This window comes from Macrotis lagotis, chromosome 1 (assembly GCF_037893015.1).
Source record: "Macrotis lagotis isolate mMagLag1 chromosome 1, bilby.v1.9.chrom.fasta, whole genome shotgun sequence".
Taxonomy (NCBI): Eukaryota; Metazoa; Chordata; class Mammalia; order Peramelemorphia; family Peramelidae; genus Macrotis; species Macrotis lagotis.
In genome coordinates, this window is record NC_133658.1 from 377,621,135 (window position 1) to 377,642,543 (window position 21,409).

Consider the following 21,409-nt stretch of genomic DNA (forward strand, 5'->3'; position numbering starts at 1 on the left):
AATTTTTTTTCCTAAAACTCATCCTGAAAGGAAAGAAGAGATATTTAATTGACCTTCCAAGTCTACTGAGGGTTATCTCCTTCCTTATTCTCTTGGAACTACTGACAGTAAAAGCATCTTTGGAATTTGGGAGGGGAGGTAATGATGAGTTCCTTTCATCCTCATTTTTCTGCTTTGCTGATGATAGAGATATCAGCCTGACCATCTTTGGTCCCTCCATTCCCGACTCCCCTGCAAAAAAAAAAAATGGATTTCAGATTCTATAGAGATTTTAGTCAGTTGACAGCTTCCTGGGAGTCCCTCTCTTTGTAGTTCTATCCATAGGGACCTTTATTTGTGATTTTTTTTTTTTAGGTTTTTGCAAGGCAAATGGGGTTAAGTGGCTTGCCCAAGGTTACACAGCTAGGTAATTATTAAGTGTCTGAGGTCAAATTTGAACTCAGGTAATCCTGACTCCAGGACTGGTGCTTTATACAGTATGCCACCTAGCTGCCCGAAGCTCTCCTTCTTGTGGGGTAGTTGGTATGAAGCAGATTAGGGGGGCTACTGCTTTTAGAAGCATTGACTCCAGTTTCCCAAGAAAATGTTAACTGCTTAAGTTTACATCTGATTTTGGATCCCCAGTGCTTGGCACAAGTGATGCTTAGTAAATGCTTATTTGATTGAATTTGCCTTGAGCTTGACCTTGGAGGCTGCTTGTTGAGCTCACTTCAGTTTTTCTCAGTCACCAAGAAATGTATTAAGCATCTACTCTGAGCCAGGCGTTGGGGATATAGAGAATGGTAAAACATGGTCCCTCATGTTCAAATAAATATGTCCATACAAGGCATAGACATATTTGATGGAAGGTAATTTCAGAAGGAAGCTCTAGTAGGAGGGAAGGGAAGGGGACTGACCAAGAAAAGCCTCCCATAGAAGGGTAGATATGAACTGAGTCTTGAAGGAAGCCAAAAAATGCAGCTTCCTCTATTGTTGAGCTGTTAGGTTGAGCTACATGAGGAGTAAATAGTTCCAGTCAATATGAGCTACTTGCTGAATGAAGTCTTTACTTTTTTTTTTTTAGGTTTTTTGCAAGGCAAATGGGGTTAAGTGGCTTGCCCAAGGCCACACAGCTAGGTAATTATTAAGTGTCTGAGACCGGATTTGAACCCAGGTACTCCTGACTCCAAGGCTGGTGCTTTATGCACTATGCCACCTAGCTGCCCCAAGTCTTTCCTTTTTTACAACAATCCGCAATCCAGTGTAGTCTCCCTCACTCGAGTGTTTTTTTCCCAATTGATGAATAATATCGAACTACTCTAATCATTTGGGGCAGACAGATCAATTAGGTCACTGGGCTAGATATGATTGCTTTTTCCTGCATATTAAAAAAAAAAGACCAAACAAACCAGAAAACCACTACCACCCATAAAACCTAGTTTTATTGGTGCTTATCTTTCCCCTCCATCACTGTTAACTTTCATTTTCTCCTCATGCCCAATAAAACCCCACCTTTCTTGTAAAATAATGGGGTCAACTGGACATTATTATTTTCTTTCCCTCTCCTTGCAAAAAAAAAAAAAACCAGCCTCCGGAGTACATAATTATTCATATGAGTCTGAAAAGGAATTAATTGCTCCACAGTTAACTGTTACTGTTTGATTACCCTAGCTGTACAGACCAAAGCCAGACCAGGGACTGGATGGTGCTTTCTAGTTGGACCTGGGACCTGTTAGGATATTTTAAATACAACTAATCCTAGTAGTCTTGAGGCACTTTAGCAAAGTAGACAGAATGATGGACCTGGGATCAAGAAGACTTTCCTTTGACATTTACTAGTTGTGTGTCTGCGGATGGGTCAGTTCCTCTCTCTTTGCTATCTGTTAGATGGGAATGATGGTAGAACTTATCTCATAGGGTTGTATTGAGATTCAAATGAGAGGTGTGTGCTACAGTATTATGTGTGATGGATTTAGAATAGGAGGACCTGTGTTCCTATCCTGGCTCTGTCATTTTATTGTCTAAGCAATGGCAAGTCCCTTTGCTTCCCTGGGCCTCTGTGTCCTCATCTATGAAATGGGGGGGGGTGATTTGCCTCTAAGGTCCCTTTTAGCTCTCAATCTATGATCCCATGTATATAAAGAGCTATGGAAATGTCAATGATCCAGTATAATAATGATAATATCCCTTGAAACCTACCAGTGTAATAAGGTGCTTCAGATGGACATAGAGAGACCCATGTGAAGAGCTGATATCATAGGAATTAGACAGGGAGCCCACATCCTTACAACTTTTACTTCTCTTATATGTCTCAGAAAGTTCTGCACAAAGTAGAGGACCTAGTAGACTTTGGCAAAAGCAACCCAGAAATAGCTGATCTTGCTCCATAATTGTCTCTGTTTATATATAGTAGTTTGCATATCATCTCCTCTGTTCAACTGTAGGCTCCTAGATAGAAAGGGACTATTTTTGCCTTTCTCTGTATGTATCTCTCGCATAATAAAGGTACTTAATGAATGCTTGTCTTTTGATTGTGAAATACCAGTTCATTCTCTTGGAAGGGTCCTTCTCTTCTTGTCCTATCCTTTTGTCAAAATACTTCCACAGAAGACCAGTGTCCACAGGAGTTTTAGAGACTTTATTTATGTATAAACAATTTAAACACTTTGCCATAAATTATCTTTGCCTGTCTCTAGTCTTTGCTTAGCAGCAAATTAAAATTAATATAAAAACTCAATGAACAATTCATACATGTATATTACAAAAAAAGTTCTTGTACCAAAGTTCTTATTAGACTTAATTTTTTTTTCTTTCCTCGTGGTGACTTGTCATGTGATTGTCTCAGTTTCTGGACCAAACAAACACACTAATAATTTTAAATCTGAAACAGTGATTGTGCCTTTCGGCTCATGTATGTACAGGGTGATCTGAAGTGGTGCCCGTTAGCAAAAGAGTGATACAATGCCCACACCTCTACTGGAACTGATACCAACAAACTACAGAATCTAAACAGACTACACCCTGTCACTGTGTATTACTGTCCACAATGGAATCTTCAAAGACAAACAGAGTATGAAATTTATCTGTAGTGATTATAGCCACCATTTGAATTGAACTTTACACTCTACCCTCCTGGAATAAATCGACTCAGGTCAGACTTAGGTAGGATCTGAGTATAAGTGCAGGACATTAATATTTCTCTCTGATTCTTGATGTTAATTTCTTATTTTTTTTCTTGTTTTTTTTCTGTAAAGAGTAATTCCAGTGCTCACTCTTTCACCTCTTTTTTCCCCCCACCCCAGTTGCTACACACAAATCACCCCAAAAGTCATGTTCTAAATGCACCTGTATTTTAAACGAAAACTTCTGGAGTTTGTTTGCTTTTATCAAACAAGCAGTCTGAATATTTTCCTCAGCTGGTCTGGTGAAGCTGGCCCTCATGGATGTTTTGAAGTTGCTCACGTGTGAATGGAGTGAGGTAATAGAATATGAGGCCTTCTCTTTTTCCATTTGTTTTTTTTTTTTGTTTTTTTTTTTGTTTTTGTTTTTGTTTTCCTTGTGAAATTTGTGTTTCTTTTCTTTAGACCCAGAACAAGTGGGTCATATCTTAGGGGAACTTGGAACATTTTTTTCCCGGTGAGTTTTCAGTTAGGCTTTTAGTCCACTTGAGGATGTGGAACGTCTCACTTGGACAGTAGCATCTGAACTCAAAAAATGAGCTTTTTCTTTTTTTTCCTTTTTGCCACTTATTATCCCAAAGCAGCTCAGCCTAGTGCCCCTGGTTAGGTCTTCATCTCCTTAGGAGAGGAGATAACAGTTACGCCTACTGAGCCATCCAGACAAGGAATGGCAGCAAGCAGATCATTTTGTTACCTCTTTCCCATTTCATTCTGTCTTAAAAACTGGATGTTGCTGCTACTGTCCGCAAGCTCTGGGTATTGCTCCACGGGAAGGACATAGTATCCCTCATAACCTTGCACCCTTCCTGTGCTCAGGAGCTGTTGCTTCTCTCCATCAGTCCACAAGCGGCTGCCCTCCCTCCCTTCCCGGGCTTTCTGCTGTTCCTTGGCCCAGGCTGCCCCCAGGGCCCTCTGCCTCGCCTGGTCCAGGACTCGGGCTTTCTCTTCATCAAATGTGTCTGGGGTGAGGCCATAGCGGATGTTGAGCAGTAGTGTTCGGTACTGGAACTCAATGTTTGTGAACCTTCGAGTCCTCCCGTTGACCAGCAAGGTGGGCTGCGACATGGTCACATTTACCCCACTGTCCAGTACCTTCCGTCCACTCGTCATGGCAAGGGTAACCAGGTCACTGTCAGAGGAGCCGATCTTCACGAAGTAGTGGGTGTCTTTCCCCTCTATGCTGTAGTGCATCTTGTCCAGGTAATAGGCATTGTTCAGCACAGAGGCTACCTTTCGGCTATCTTCACTGGCGATACTTGACACCCCAGTCACCACACGCCCTTCCTTGATGGCAAACATGATGCCTTTCCCAATGATGGGTGTGGTGGTGGCAAACCAGTGGCCAGCTTTCTCTCGGATACTGGCATGGAGCTTTTTGGAGATGACCTGCCCCTCCAGGGCCATGAAGGCTTGATTATGCCTCTCTGTCGTCTGTTGGACTCCTGTAATGAGCTGTAGGCAAAAGAAAACCCACAAGGATGAGAAGGTTGGCTTGAGCTCATTATAAGACAACAAAACGTATGCATTTGCTCTTTTCAATGTTTCCCCTTTTCTGCTGCCACAGAACTAACATCATAGTGCAAGGCTAACATCTCCAGAAGTAAGCCTGGGCTACCAAGGGGCTTGCTGAGCATTCAAGGTCATGGACTCTATGCTGGCCGGGCAGATAGTTCAGATTAGCATGTAACTAATTAAGAAGCAAAGTGAGGAAAGTGTGCCACCTTTCTAAAGAGCTGTGCATCAACTGATGCCCCCAAGACTCTTCTTAGACGTTGAGGAAACGCAAGCTATTCATTAATGATTTCTTTGGCAGTTGTCTTATAGTACTCAGACAAAAAAACATTCTGACCCGAAGGGGTGGATTTGCTTAGATTCAGTGGTTCTAGCTGTGGGCTTTTCTGCCTTCCAAGAAGATGAATGAGGGCTGGTCCCTGGACCATGTCCAAAAACTGCCCATTCTTTAACATCTTATAATGTGCTGAATAAGAAATTAGTGCTTACTTTGCTCAATGGGGCTATGAGGCCAAGGAGAAAGAGCTCTTAGCTAGGAGTTAGGAGATGAGTTCTAGTCATCTTTACTTTGATAGGTCATGTTGTTTTTCATACTTCAATTTCCTCATTTGCAAAATATGGTCTACCTAAGTAACTGTGACCGGGACTTGGATAAAGGGAAATGAATGCATTTTGAAATGTACAATGCTTACACAAATGCAAAAAAGCCTTGCTATTAATTCAAAGATGGTTCTTCACAGAGTGGAAATCATCATGGGAAATTTAGGGGGACTAGAAAACTCTAAGTTGTCTCTTTGTAGTCACCTCAATTTGATGGATTTACTGAAACATTTCATATTTAAAAAAAAAAATTAAAGTTTTTTTAGTTTTTTTTTTTTTTGCAAGGCAATGGGGTTAAGTAGCTTGCCCAAGGCCACACAGCTAGGTAATTATTAAGTGTCTGAGACTGGATTTGAACTCAGGTACTCCTGACTCCAGGGTCAGTGCTCTATCCATTGTGCCATCTAGCCGCCCCAACATTTCATATTTTTATAATGCTGAATTGTTGAGTCATTTCAGTTATGTCCAATGCCACATGAGCCCATTTTAGATTTTCTTGGCTAAGATACTGGAGTGGTTTGCATTTCCTTCTCCAGTTCATATTACAAATGAGGAAACTGAGGCAAACAGGGTTAAATGACTTGTCCAGAATCATACAGCTGGAAAGTGTCTGAGGCTGTATTCAGGAAGATGAGTTTTCCTGATGCCAGGCCTGGCATTCTAATCACTGTACCACCTAGTTTAGTACTGACTGCCAATAAAGAGGAGAGACTTGATGCAAGGAGGAGTTTCCATGCAATTAGAACAATCCTTATATAAAATATGCTGCCTTGAAAGCTATTAGGATCCCCCTATATTGGAATTCTTTGGGCCACTTGTCAGATATAGGATCACATATTTAGAGCTGGAAGAGATCTTGGAGTCTTCGCAAAGGTCATTTAAATGAATATCAGAACCTGAGTTTGAACTGGGTCCTCTGACTCTAGTCAGTAGGTTTTCCCATAAGTCAATTCATGTTCAGATATGCATTAAACTGACTGGTCTCCGAGGTCCCTACCAATTCCAAGATTTCTCTGTATACTACCTTTTGAATAGTGACAGAGTCCCACCCACTTGAGTGAACTATGGGCCACTCAACCTCCAAATCAAAACCCACAACTCTCTGGCCCTTACTACATGAACCAACCACAAATGATCTTAAAAAACTCATTCTGTATAAAATCTTAATCATAAAACACTGAGGTTTTATGTGGGGCATAAAAATGTTCCCTTAATGGGACAGAAACTGCAAACCATGGTTTTATTACTCCCCATAAAAGCCAAAAGGGTTATGATCTTATAGGAAGAACAGATGGTAAGTTACCTTCAGATTTCCCTGTGCCACTGTTAATCAAGTAACAACTCAAGGGTACAGACAGAACAGGTAACGATAGTGCAATTAAGGTAATAATTGAGGTTGGGAAGAAAGATGGTTTGTACCCAACAGGTGACAATGTTGACATTTGTTTCCCTGGGAATCCAATGCTGTTTAGTGGCCCATTTATATCCCACTAAGATGTTACACTCCTCCATGGATTTGCACTCATCCCCATGTAATTCTGTTTACAATACAGAATGCCAATAATGATTTGGATGTTTAGCTGGGATGTCAGCTCACCTGTCCAGTTTCACTAGCTTGACTTTCTGACAATTCATAAGGTGGAGGCACAAAGTACATTTTGGCTCTTGGAAAACCAGGAATGATATTGCTGAGCTGAAACCCAAACATCACAAGCCAGCTTTTCACATCTGCAATGAAAAATAAAGAAGAGTTAAGAAAATAGGCCACTTGGGCATTAGTGGTGGAGCTTGGTGAGGCACCAATTGTGATATAACAGGGAGACTATAACATACGTCCAAAGAGGAAACGCAGTAGGCCAAGTTCTCCTTGCTTTTATCATCCCAATGTATTTTTACACAGATGCTAAGAAGTAATATGTTTATATCTTTGACAAATGTATCAGAAGGTATATAAATTATTAGCAAGGTTCCATCTTTTGTATAGCTAAAGAAAAACCAGACTGTCTTCAATACCTTTTGTCTAATGAGCCTTCTTTCCTGTTTCTTCCTCTTTTAGAGTCATAATTAGGAATTTTTGAATCTTGGGCAAAGTGTCTTTAGCAATCAACAAACTATAATTATTTTTTATTATTTTATTTTTTTGCAAGGCAATGGGGTTAAGTGGCTTGCCCAAGGCCACACAGCTAGGTAATTATTAAGTGTCTGAGGCCAGATTTGAACTCAGGTACTCCTGACTCTAGGGCTGGTGCTCTATCTACTGCGCCACCTAGCTGCCCCAATAATTTTATTAAATTCCTACCATATTCTAGGTGATAGCAACACCATGACAAAAATCAACCAAACAAACCAGTTATGCTCTCAACAAAATAAAGCACAGTGTCATTCGTGGTGCTGGTAGAATGGAGCATGTGACACAGACTCCTGAAGGGTATACCAAGATATTGGCACTTTGCCACTTTGTAGTCACAGAGGATAGTGGCAAGGTGGAACATGGTGGGGAGAGAATGAGCTCACTGTCTAGTAATTTCCCATTTTTACTTTACACTCTCTCCTCTGCCCACATAGGGAATCATACCCTTATCTATGGGTGCTTGACCTAAAGGAATATAAATTTTGAATGCTGAAATCTCACAAGGTATCTTATGATTTATAGGCTAGATATCTTTTTTCTCTCTTCCCTATTTATTCTATCATAAAAAAGAAAACCAAAACTGGGACAATTAACTCTTTTGCCCCATGTAGACTCATTTATGATTTCTTGAAAACATTGGAAACCCAGGTTTTGATAAAACTCATTGGCATTCAAATGGAGCTACTTGACCATGCCTCAAATCTAAATCTCTCTGGCTCTCATTGACTGGCCAATAATAGTTCCCAGTCCAAGTCTCACTACATCATTTTTGATGGGTCAGAGTGAGCATTATCAGCAATTGTTTCTGTTTTGGACAGAAACCCTGAGGGATTTTTCCTTCCAGGTTAGTTTCTTTTTTGACTAGGTAAAAGAGGACATTTTTTTGTCTCATTTCTTACCTAGACTTAATCATTTAATTCAGTCAAACTGAATCTTGGGAAAGACTTTAGCTTAAAAAGACCAAGGTCTCCCACTGTATCAGGGCTGTCTCTAGTAGTCCTGACCTATATCTTACCACTGGACTCAGATGGCTCTGGAGGTGGGAATGGGGTTGATGACTTTGCATAGCCCTTCCTCACTTAAATCCAATTGACTTGCAAGTCACCTTCCTGATATCATTGGTCCTCTTCAAGAGGAAGTATAAACAACATTTTTACTAAATATCCAGGCTATCTAGGTGTTGAGCTGTTGTTCCCATGTCCCTCATGGAGAGTCAGCAAACTCTAAAGTCAAGCCTCCATCCCAGTTACAATCACCCCTTAAGGCTCCTCTTTCCTCCCACCTGAAATTCACTTGTTAATAATTCGAAAAGTGATTTCCCTCCTGAAGAGAGGGCTGTTCATTGGCTACTAACTTTGACAGTGACAGTTCATGTCATTGACCTTGTTTTTCTAAAGCAGTCCATACAGTTAGTTTTTGAGTCTGACCACAGATCACATTTATTAGAGTCACTGTCTCCTCCATTTTGCAGAAGGCGCCTCTTCAACAGTGCGCTGACAAACGGGTTCCTCTTCTCATTTGGAATGTAATTGGTGTTACTCTGTAACAGTCTCCCTAAACAATCTGTTGAGGAGGGAGTCATTTAGGTCTAAGCAAGAGAATGCAGCTCATTCTAATAGTTCATTATTCCCCTTTTCTAATGTTCTTCACAGCTTGTGATCACACAGTAAGAGAAGTTAGCTTTCCCTCAGAAAATGCTGTCAACAAAGCATCCTCAGGTGTTAAGTGTAAATATGAGAAGGAGATAATGTGAGAAGAAGGTTATGCCTTTCTTCTCACTTATGAAAATTAAACTACAAAATCCAACTTTTTTTTTCCTTAAGTGAAAGCATTCTTGGGAATTGTATGCTTGAAGAACCACCAGGGGGCCTCTGAGAGGGAGATGACATGAGTCCCAGGTACTAGGATTCATTACTGCTTTCAACTATTTTTGAGTGGGTCTCATGAGTAGCTTCCTTAACTAGAGTTTCATTTGTGAATTGGCAGTTGTAAAAATAGCATCATTTAGCCGATACAATAAAATCTATTAAACTGAGGTATTACCCAGAATCAGAAATCTGGAATAGGATCTAGGGACATCCATGAATTGCTCCACCGGGTCTAAAGGCTTGGGAGCCCCAGTCATATTCACCTTCATTCTTCTTCCCTCAATTGGCAGCCGCCTCCTGCGGGGCCAGAGGGAGAGGGCAGAGCCAGTTTGCAGTGACTTCTTTAGAGGAAACAAGCCCTTTCCTCACTTAGGAACTGCCACTCACTAAGATAGCTCTGTTCTTAAATTGCAAGGGTTCCCTTAATTATGGGAGATAGTGGGTTCTGTTATTAGAGTTTCTCCTGACTGCATCTTAATTACCTCTTCTTTGTAAATTGTTAGCAGCAAGTTCAACTACTTTGCTATCCTCCTAAGTGGTAAATTAGTACTAATTGATATGAGGGTAAAAGTTTTACCAAAACACAATACATACAGATTGATTTAGTGCTCTTTCCCATCCTTTTCTGCAGGTGTTCTTCCAATTCTAATGTGATTTTGGACACTGAACATTTTTTTAATGCTACTGGCTCAGGTATCAAGTCCCTCTTCTCTCAACAAACAATAGGCTCCTTTCTGAATAATTCCTTTAGAAGTTAAGGATTGCGGAATGTGGTTGAATTTAATTTGATATGACTTGCATCCCCCTTGACTGAGGTGCTATAAGAGCAGTGGAATGAGGTGCTGCCATTTTGTTTTCAGAAAAGTTTATTTTTATGACATCTTTCAAGAGCCAACAAGAAAACAGAGGGCTCAGTCAGGTTTATTACATTGACTGCATGTGTTTATTTGGAACTTGGCATCAGTAGGTGCCTATTCACTTTCATCCAGCACAGACTATGGAAATACCCTTTGTCTAGCTCTGGCTCATTCATTCCTAAGTATCCAGAGCCAAACCTGATTCTGTGGCTTTGAGAACCCACTGGTGGCCAATGATAAGCATTGTCTATTTTTCACTTTGTTTCCTATGAAAACTTGGAGCCTTTCCATTCTGAAATGCCGTTTCCTCCATTGTCCTATTTGTCAATGGGAAATACACCAAAACTGATGTCAACAGTGCTATCAATGTTCTTCTGGAATATATGGAAAGGGATATTATTTAAAAAAGGTCTCTTCATGATGTGAAACCTCCCTCAAACTCTACTGGGAAAACAACTCTAGTGACTGCTCCCCTGATTAAGGCAGAGGGGTTCTCACCTGTTACATAGTTTTTCAAATCCAGCTCGTTACTGAGAGGGTTGTTGCTTTTGAACATATATAGGTTGAAGGGGGCTGGTTCCTTGCCAATGTTTCTCCACATAGTATAGTCAGGGGAAGTCCAACGACCTGCCAGTACATCATAGTCTCTCTGAGTGAAGTGGACCAACTTGGTTAGGGGATCATAGAGTCCCCCATGGAAGCCAATGACTAATTGAAAGTCAGGGTTAGAGTCATAGTAAATCTCCCCATATGCTGTATACTGTAGCTGTTTGATCATAAGACCATTTATGCTGAAAACTGCCAGGGGAGTTCCCGTGTTGTCTGAGGCTACATAATATTCCTCTCCACTGCTGCTCTCCATGGCAAAGAGATGGCCCTGGAGGTCATAGTAAAGGGAAGTGATCTCTGAGTTGGAATGGTTGTAGACATGAGTCATCCGCGTTGGGTTGTGAAGGTCAGAATAGAAATATTGCAAATGGTGCCCAAGGTTAGTCTTGTAAGAGGCTCGCCGCCCCACTCCATCATACCGGTACTGAACACTCCACCCACTGGCCTTGTTGTAGGCTCTTGTCAGGAGACCCTTAGAGTTGTACTCAAAGATATCTGAACCTCTCTGGCAGAGGTAGCCATCATCATCTATCTTGTACTGTATGTCACCTAGACGAGTGATCCGATCCCGGAGATCAAAGCGTAAGGGTATGATCCGGACACTGTTCCCAGGATTCAAGAGGTGAAGATTTCCATTAAGGTCATAGCTGTAACGCCAGGTTGGTCTGTCATTGACTGCCACACTCTGGAGCTGCCCATCTCCATCATAGTCATAGGTATATTTGGTAGTATTGGCATAAGGCCCCAGTTTCAGCTCCCTCTTGGTTACTCTTCCCATGCTGTCATATTGGACTGTCATCCAGTACATGAGGGACCTGAACATTTCATACTGAACTTCTTTAATTCTCCCATGGGTGTCAAAATGTTTGCTCAGAGTCATGACTGCAGTAGTGATGATTTGATTTATGTCATAATATATGACTCCAAATTTGCCAAAGTGCTCTACTTTGCCAGAGATCTCATCATAGCGGTAGAGATCTACTGGAAGAGGAGTCTCACTTATGACAGGTTTGATACTTGCGATCCGAAAGCTGTTGTCATGGTAGGTGTAGTCAAACCTTGCATTGACCATGCCTTCCTCTGAGAACCTGTAAATCTGTTTGTCAACCAGGGGGCCAATTTTCCGGTATCGAATAGTGCAGGAGAACCCACCACTTTGGAGGTTCACCATCTTCAAAACGCCGGTTGTCTCATCATAACCAAAAGTCACTGCTGTGCTATCATAAACTATTTCAGACAGCTTAGAGAGCTTCCCATATTTGTAGAACACTTGTCGCCCAGTCCCCAAAAAGGATGTCTTTAGAATGCGGCCATCATCACTGTAATCAAAGATGACTGAAGCATTACTCTCAGGAGGATTATAGATATTCCTGATGTAGCCAATGGAGGTGTGAGTGGACATACTGTGCCGGGCAACACTGGGCATGGTGACAGCATGGAGACGGTCAGAGGCATCATACTCAAATATGTACTGCCTTTGGCTCTGCATCAGGAGGACCATGGACTGAATGAAAAGAAAGGAAGGCATGTTGAAATTAGATTTTCTTCAAACAAGTTATTTAATGACAGTTAAAAGGAAACAATGCAGAGTTTATAGCAAAATTCATGGAAAATATAGACATTCATCAATGAACAACCTCCTTTTCTCTGCCTTGGGGTAAGTAGAGAGCCTCAATCACTTACTTTCCATGTCCCTGGAACAATGGAAAGAGCACCAAATTTGGGGCCAAACATGATCTAGGTTCAAATGCAAGCTCTTGTTACCACTCATGGGACCTTAGATGAGTCATTTAATTTACTTGGATTCTATTTTAATTTTCTCATTTACAAAATGAAAGAGTTGGACTAGGTCAGAAGTGCCAAGCTAAAGGTAGGCTGCAAAACTTCCAAGTGAAGCCTCAGTTAGATGAAAATGCAATTGGGAAATGTTTAAAAAATGAATAAAATATGATAAACATAGATAATGTTAATTTAGAACTTTCTAAGAAAACATACAGCTCACAGGTATCTGCATTTCTATTTGAGTTTGATGTCACTAGACCCCCAAGGATTCTTGCAGTTTTAAATCTATGAGTTCTTTGTCACAGCTGGATTTTCAATGGAGAGGAATCCTTTTGAAAAATATTTCATCTACAAAGGCCCACAGATCCCCCCTAAGGAATAGCAAAGCCTAAATGTGACACTATTAGCTGGTATTTATATAGCACTTCAAAGCTGACAAAGAACTTCCTGTTACCTTATCTAATCCGCACAACCACCTTGTGAAACAGGTGACATTTTTATCTCCCATTTTTACAAAGCAGGAAATGAGTCTGAGAGGTTCAGTGACTTTCCCAGGGTCTCATAGCTACTAAATGTCTGAGGCAAGACTTTAATTTAGGTACTGCCTCAGGTGCTTCTACACTGGCACTCTACCCTAACAATCTTTCTGGGAACTTGCCTTCCTAGATCTTTCGGGTTAGTCCTCAGCTTTCCCCTCTTTGATTCCTCACAGGATGCTACTTGAAGCTATTAATCACTCAATGTGGTTGTTTGGGGATATATCACATGCCTTTCCTAGTCTATAAGCTCCTTGAGGGCAGACAACCCTGTCTAATTTGAACCTTGTCTCCTCAAGTGCCAAACAGAAATACAATGAATATCTGTTGAACTGAATGGACAAGTCTAAATATTTCAGGTCCATGGACTATGGAAAGGACTTTAACAGATAAGAAAATACATATTCTTAACCTTAAGATATTTTCTAGGGCTTTCAACGATGTAAGATTCTAGCTTCTCTTTCTCTTAATTTCAATATAGCATTATCTACATCATCATTAATGGAGGACCATAGCTCTAGATCTATATCACTGATGGCAGCTCCTGCAGCTTGTAGAAGAGAAAGATAAGGGAACAAGAGCTAAAGACTGGAAAGGAGGGAATCAATAGGATGCTGTGATTCAGACCATATGGGAATCGGAAAATGACTAGGATAGTTTTCAATCATGTCAGAATATAATCTAAAGAGGTATACTTTCCCTATTGCTATGAAATGAACGTTTCTTCTAGCGAGAGAAGGGTCTGACTCTCCTAAACCAAGGAAGTTGGACATTTCCAGAACCAAGGAACCTGGCATGACAAGAACTCAGGGGCAGTTGAAGACAGCAACCAAAGAGGAAATGTGCAGCAGCTGGGGCTTGAGTTTTAGACAAACTTTTCTATTCTGACAGCTTAATTTAGGACTAGGCAGAAATGAATCACTGCATTTCCAATTCATAAGTAATGATTAGATGAGAGGCTCTCTCGCCAGTGGGGTGATTCGGCCCGATTTTTGCAGCACATTTTTTAGAATAAAATCAGACAATCCGTCCTTTCTGCCATTACTGAGAAGCCTAATGCTTTTTTATGGAAATAGTGCTGAGGCACGAATAACACATTCCTTCAAATTTGCTGTCCAAGGGGAGGGCAGAGAACTTTCATCTATTTGGTGGAAAGAGTTTTTGAATATCTGAAGGCAAAAGATTTCAAATCTTTTTTTTTTTCCTTTCAGGAAGCCCAGAATGAATATTTAATGGCACTATTTCACCAAACCTTGCATCACCTCACAGACAGGCAGAGAAAGTTCACCTACTTTGTCAAGGTAGGAGTAGCTCCACACTTTGCCATCAGAAAACATTCGAGAGATGATCCGGCCCTGTTTGTCTATGTCTGTTCTTTCGCTCATGGCCCCTCGTTGGAGGCCCGCCAGTCTACCATTGAAGAAGTAGGAGACATTGACAGCAGCTAGCCCACTGCTGGGAAGCCAGAGAAAAGGGCGTCCTACTTGGTCATAAATGATCCTCAGGGTAAACTTTCGATGATCATCATAGATCTTCTCTGTTCGGATATTCCGGTCATAGTCAATAGACAGGAGGTTTCTTCCATGGACCTATAAAAACACAAGGAAAAAAAATCCAGGACGTTAACATGAGGCTATGCCAAATAAATGGCTGGTTGCAGCTGTGGGAGACTTCAAGTTTAATGCTCTTTGCACTTCATAGATGATACTAGATTGTTTATAAAACAGTAATGAAAGGCTCCCTGGAGGAGGTGTGACTTGGACAAGATCTTAAATGATGAGTAGAATATAGACAGGGCAAGGATACAGTGGATCAAATATATGTAAAGGAATGAGCATGGAGTATTCTCAATTTGGCTAAAGCTTAATAAGGGTATAGGAGAATACATTATTAGGAAAGTTTCAACTGATAAAATTCTTGCTATTGTTCAATAATTTTGGTTGTGTCCACCTTTTCATGGCCCCATTTGGAATTTTCTTAGCAAAGATGATTTGTCATTTCTTATTTTAGTTCATTTTTCAGATAAGGAAACTGAGGCAAATAGGGTTATGTGATTTGTCCATAGCTAGTAAATGTCTGAAACTAGATTTGAAGTCAGGAAGATAAGACTTCCTGACTCTAGGCCTGGAACTCTATCTAGCTGCCCAACTAATAAAGTAATAGGTATAAAATGAGGGATTTCAGGGGTTTTGTCCTACAGTTAATCTTAGGAGTTTCTAAGGATTTTGGAATCCAACAATTTAATAAGGTGATTTACATATATATATATATATATATATATGTATATACATGCATTCAAACTGAAACTACCATTTTTAGAGCTGATAACAAGTTGAAGTTAGAAAGGCTGTTTCTTCTTAAAAGTGTAACTTGGTGACAACTGTTTCACTTATGTCCTAAATGAGTGTGGAAAGTTTAGGAATACCCTTAGATATTGCTGGCTCATTTGTTTCAGCATTCTGGATCATGACCACTCAGGTGTCCGGCAAGGATGTTATGAAGAATTATGAATGTTGCCAAAGGCAGATGACAATAGATGTTGCTACTTAGCAGCCACTGAGCCCTGAACTGTTCCTGATACCTCCTCCATGTTTCTTCTCCAGGAAAATTAGGGAAAATTAGATGATCTTCAAAGTTCCTTCTACTTTTAATATTCTAAAGTTCTGCTCTCTTCATCCTTTTATTTCTTCTCTTCTTTCTCTTTATCCCCCACTTTTCTTTCTTTCCTGGACCCACTATTGTCATCCACAGAGAGTGTTTATAACCCTAATGAGGTCACACTCAAGGTTGAAGAAACCCCTTGACCCCACATGCACTCACACAAGAGAATACCAAGTATGAACAGTTACAGCTAATCTTTAGATTTATGATTTTCAAAAACAAAATTGGTCATCAGGAATGGCACTTCCTTTGAGCCATGGTACTTTTCTAATTTGGTTTTTAATTGTGAATTTTCTGCTTCTGATAATAATGAAATAAGATAAATTCAGTGGTAGATGAGCCAAGGAGTCTGGACCAGTGCTGTAATCTAATAAAGCCTCTTAAGTAATTTAATTGTGAGTGTGCCATTAATAAAGTGGAAGTCTTTAAGTTAGATAGCCTTTGATGGCAGTGATGACCAAAAGGAGCATTCAGCAGTTCCTGGGAATGTGTTCTTCAAACTTATAGTTTGCAGGAACTTTGATATAGCAACATTTTCTCTTATCCCGATTTAAATTGCCCATCAAACAATATTTAAATTAACCTTGAGGCTTCCTGGAGAACATAAAAGTTATTTTGAATTATTTTCACTGCCATGATCAGCACAATTCCAACCCTATCTTGCTCGGTAGGAATCCAGTGGAAGAGAAACCAATTTTTAAATTAATACAATTTTGTGTTTGTAAGGAAGTCATTATTTTTAATTATCGGGTATTTTCCTCATCCTGGCTTCCCCAGTTAATAAAACTCAGCTGTTTAGCACTGTTTTTATTTCTGCAGTGGGCAAACTTTGGGAAACAGCTCCCCCTGTGGAATTTCCCCCAGAATGTTTTGCTCTAGCCGAGGTTGTTGCTAGTGCCTGAAGTGCTCATAAAGTACCCAAGGAAAGGAAACGTGGTACTTTGGAATAGTCTTCTTGGGCTCATAGCTGGTGGCTCCGATTCTGCTCTGAGGGGTAATGAATGGGGCTGATGAGTTGAAGCAGCCCAAAAGAAAAAAAAAATCAACAATGTGATTTTCAGAAGGAATGGGATAAGAGGAAAGAATAGGAGTAGCAGGAGAGAATTTGGTTAGACCCAGGGAGAAAAGCCTTGGCTACTGGGCTGATTAAAAGCAGAACCATTTTACAGCGGTGGAGGTTAGGCTCGATGATCTTCACAAGTAAGAAAATCATTTGTATTTCTTTCTTAGACTAAATATTCACTTTACATGAAAAATTAAATGAACAACATGCTTCTTTTTGGTTCTGGGATTCTTTTATTTTTAAAAGAAGCTACCTCACTAGCACTTGCTCCACATGGTTAAAAATCACTTTGTGACCAGTATTTGTTCACAAAACAACTCGCTACAGGATCTATATCTAGCTTAGAATAGACCTTCAAGGGTAGTTTCTTTATCTCCTTGTAACAAGGCAAGAGAACATCTATTTGGAGCAGACAGGTGAGTATCCATACCATTTTCTCAGTCTTTCTGCTATTCATAAACTATTATAGACAAGAAGGACCCAGTGTGGCAGGCTAAAGATATGAGAAAATAGAAGTTTTATACATACATCCCTGTATATGACAAAAACCTGGCTTACTATGACAGTTCCACAGGAGATCAAATGTGTTTGTACACACACATGAGCCCACATGCTATACCCATACAAAACTCATACTAGGAATGTCCTGTCTACTTCCTGTGCACTCGTGATTTGCAAGGTAAGGAAAAGTAACACTCTGGAGTATAATTGCAGTGTCATATTAATTATATGGAAACCAAAACAAAATTACTAACTCCCACTTCTCCTTGGAATACTAATAACACTAATACCAATATCATGATGGAAGATTATCTTGGAAGCAATTTTTCTTTTGTTCTGCTACCTACACATGTATCTGTTTCTTACCTCTGCAGTCTTTATGTAAATTACAATCAGGAAGACAGCTCCAGGAGACTGGTTATCTGCTTGCTTTCAGAGAAAATCAGACTCCTCACAACACATTTTTTTCAAGGACAGATTTTTAAACCTCAGTAGAAAGGGTCTGTGTTAATTCCCACTTCCAAAGCATTTGGAAAAAAAACCTTTTTGACTAAAAATACTGACCTGGGCTCCCAGGAAAGGTACACAGCACAGTGGTTATACATTCAAAGGATGATTAGCTTATATTTCATAACAAGGAATCTGAAACCAAAATGGCTGGTATTTCTCAAGCACCATTGACTGGAAAGCCCATGGTGCCTGGACATTAGTCTTATAATTTTACAGATGTAGATTTAACTTCTGTAATGTTGTATGTGTGTATGTGTGTGTGTGTGTGTGTGTATGTGTGTATATATATTATATATATGTATGGTATGTGTGTGTTGTATGAATGTGTGCTGTATGCATATATGTGGGGGGGTGTTGTGTGTGGTGTGTGTGTATGTATGTGTGTGCATGCATTTGTCTGTTGAAAGGCTAAGGGATGGGGATAAAGGTGGGTAGTAGGAGGTAGGGAAAGGGAAGGACAGAAGAGGTGGAAGAATAATTTTCCTAAATGAAATTATTTGAGAAATTTTCAGGAGGTGAAATGCAATTACACACATAGGGAATGGGTGGAGATGTTGAAGCTAACATCTCAATTTCAAAAAAAAATGAATCACTGAAAACTAAATTATCTTTCAGGACCATGGCCCTTTCATCTAACACATCTGTTGGCCATCCTAAGTGACTCAGTTAAAAGGATGACTGAGGAGATGAATGGAAAAAAATCACTTATTAAGTATCTGCTATATGCTAAGCACTGTATTCAGTATAGGGAAGAATTGTTTAGTCATGTCCAATTTTCCATGACCTCCTTGACATTGATATTGGAGTGGTTTGCCATTTCCTTATCCACCTCATTTGACAGATGAGGAATTGAGGCAAAAAGGGTTAAATGACTTGCCCAGGGTCACACAGCTAGTAAATGTCTGAGGTCAGATTTAAACTCAGGTCCTCCTGTTTCCATATCCAACTCTCTATCCACTGATCCATCTAGCTGCCCCTGAAGGTGGGGGGCAGAGTCTGTCAATAGCTTTGATTTTCCTCTGTTGAAAATTACTATTACTTTGGCTTCTCTTTCATGAGCTTGATCAAAAGCTTAATATTACACTTTGACTTGTTGGAGTCTTCAGGATTTTGAGGAAGGAGGGAAGCTCAGGCAAGATGGTTAGATATGCTTTTTTATGTTTACTACCAGGTAGGTACGGTGGAAAGATGACTGGTTTTGGAATCAGAAGACCACATATGAGTTCCAGGTTTGACAATAACTTTATGGCCCTGAACAAGCTATTTAATGTATCTGAGTGACAATTTTTTCTTATGTAAAAATGGGAATATTTAAACTTGCTATACCTCCTCCAATCACTTGTAAACTTGAAGCAATATAGAAATGAGATTTGTTATTATTACAGGTAAGAGGCATCAGTTAGGGACCAGAAATCCTGATTCAACAGATAGTACTCTCATTTGTTATCACTGTTTTTCTTCAGTACTCCTGCAATCCTCCAGGGTGTCTAGAGAAGAAATTTATTAATCGCTGATTACCTCCATCTTTCTTTTTAGCTCTTTTTATTCCCCTGATCTAAGAGGAAGAGTTGATAATGAACTAAATATCTGAACACATCTCAATAAATCTTCAGCTAGAATCATGGTACCTTCCTCCACACACATACAGGTGTGCACACACCTGCACCCAAGCACATCCTCAGGATGATCATTCTCCCAGATTAGGAGCAAGACAATTGGACAAGAGTAATACAGGCTAATTTTTAAATCAGTCACCCTAGGAACTCAACCCTTCAGGCTAAACTTTCTACATCCTTTAATTGAAGCATGAGAAAAAATGATTGTGTGTTTGTAGGGAGGGTAAGGTGAAGAGGAATGACCAGGAACTAAAGTTCTAACTTGGACACTAACCATCCCAGATATAAGATTTGTTTCTTCTAGGTCAGTCTGGTAACTGTGACCCTTTCCCTCCTAAGAATTTTGATTTCGTTGGTATAGGGAACTGTCAGCATTAGAACCTTCTTCAACTAATGAAGACTAGCACTATTTGAAGAATAAATAACTTGTTCAGGGTCTGATTGCCAAAATGTATCAGAGGCAGATCCCGAACACAAGTCTTCCTGCCTGGCTCTCTTTCCACTGTACCAACCACCTCTTTGTGACTCACAATCAACATAGTCTATTCAACTGAGGAACTGCAATTCATTTCATCATATCATCTTGAAGTTCCAAAAAATAAAATGGCTCCCAATCCCATCAGCAATGTCACATTCTCCATCCTTTGTACCCCCCAACTTCCTTCACCTCTTTTTCTTGTTCCCCAGCAGTTTCTAGGAGTTGCTTTTATTCCATTCACTAAACAGTTTACAAAGCTGAATTAAAATAAATGAGATGCAAATAAATTCCATGCTTTCTCCCTCATTTTCAAATTACATTTTCAGTCCACTCAACCTGTTATAATCTCATAGTGATTTTCATTTAAGAGAGCTAAATGGATATGTGATTATTGTTACAGGAACTAACACCAGACAATTAAATGTTGAGGTGTTGATAGATAAAGCTGTGTTTTGATTTGCATAAACATGATGCCAGCAAATCTAACCCTGGCAGGAATTCAGTTATAAGACTTGTGCGTCTAACTTCAGCTAATTACCACAAGTACCACTATTAAGTTTTTAATATTCAGAATTGGGATTATAGCCATTTTATTTTAGGGCCACATTTATCTTTATTTTGAAAACTCAGTCAAAATGCATAGCTGATTTATCAGAGAAAAGAAGTGATTACTACTTATAATCAACTTCTACAGTGCAGCATATCAAAAATCAATTACATAGCCCTGAAATCCAGTCATTAAGGATTTAGCTGCTAATCTCATTCCATTTTTGTCTTTCGTAAGATACGGCAGCTTGCAACTCTGCAGATACCGATGGAGGAAGGAAAACATGGGAGTCTGCTGATAACCTAATGTTGAGAATTAGACATCCACTAGACAAAAGGGGAATCTTAATACAGAGCAGCCTGGCTCCTCTTGTGGCCACGATAGTCTAGGAAATGTTATTCCAAATAAAATGACAAGAGGGACAATCCATTTTTAAGACATTGCTGTAATGCTACTACTTGTAAGGATCTCAAAGCACCTAGATAAGACCTGCTATAGGTTATCCCAGAATAAAGCAGCTGTCACTTGCATAGTCCCTTTATGTACTAGAGGACTGAGTAGAATCCAGGGCAAAGAGGAAGATAACCTAACTTATTGACATTTAGTTCAGACGATCTCCACATTCTAGCCAAATTGGCCTATATTTTACTTCCCCACACATGCTATTCCATCCCTGCTTCTGCAGCTTTCCCCCCCATATATCCCTCCAAGCCTAGAAAGCTCTTTTTTTTCATCTTGGTCACTTGCAACTAATGGTTCCATTTGAAGCTCAGCTCAAAAGCCAACACTTATCAGAACCTTTTCTGATCATCTTGGTTGTTAGTGCTTTCCTTTCCTTGTCCCAGATCACTTTGTAGTACTTTCTTATCTATATACCTTTCCCCCATAGAAAACAAACTAATTGAAAGTAGGAACTACTTCTTTTTTTGTCTTGTATTCCAAGTACTTAGCATAATATGTGGTAAATAGTAGGTATATAA

The 21,409-nt window shown here is 39.9% G+C and overlaps 1 protein-coding gene across 6 annotated transcripts in view; it reads right to left on the minus strand.

The window, feature by feature from the left end:
* Positions 1-2,086: 2,086 nt before the first annotated feature.
* Positions 2,087-21,409, minus strand: part of TENM2 (teneurin transmembrane protein 2) — a 385,853-nt gene continuing 366,530 nt past the window's right edge. For 5 of the 6 annotated variants that reach the window (XM_074212471.1, XM_074212470.1, XM_074212468.1 and 2 more), the window contains 4 exons: positions 14,346-14,642; positions 10,625-12,239; positions 6,868-6,998; positions 2,112-4,610 (listed from right to left, as the gene is read on the minus strand). In XM_074212471.1, the coding sequence (XP_074068572.1) occupies positions 3,849-4,610; positions 6,868-6,998; positions 10,625-12,239; positions 14,346-14,642 (2,805 nt within the window). In that variant the 3' untranslated portion in view covers positions 2,112-3,848. Of the gene's footprint in view, positions 4,611-6,867; positions 6,999-10,624; positions 12,240-14,345; positions 14,643-21,409 lie in introns of all 6 variants that reach the window. The other variant, XM_074212469.1, reaches the window with a different exon arrangement.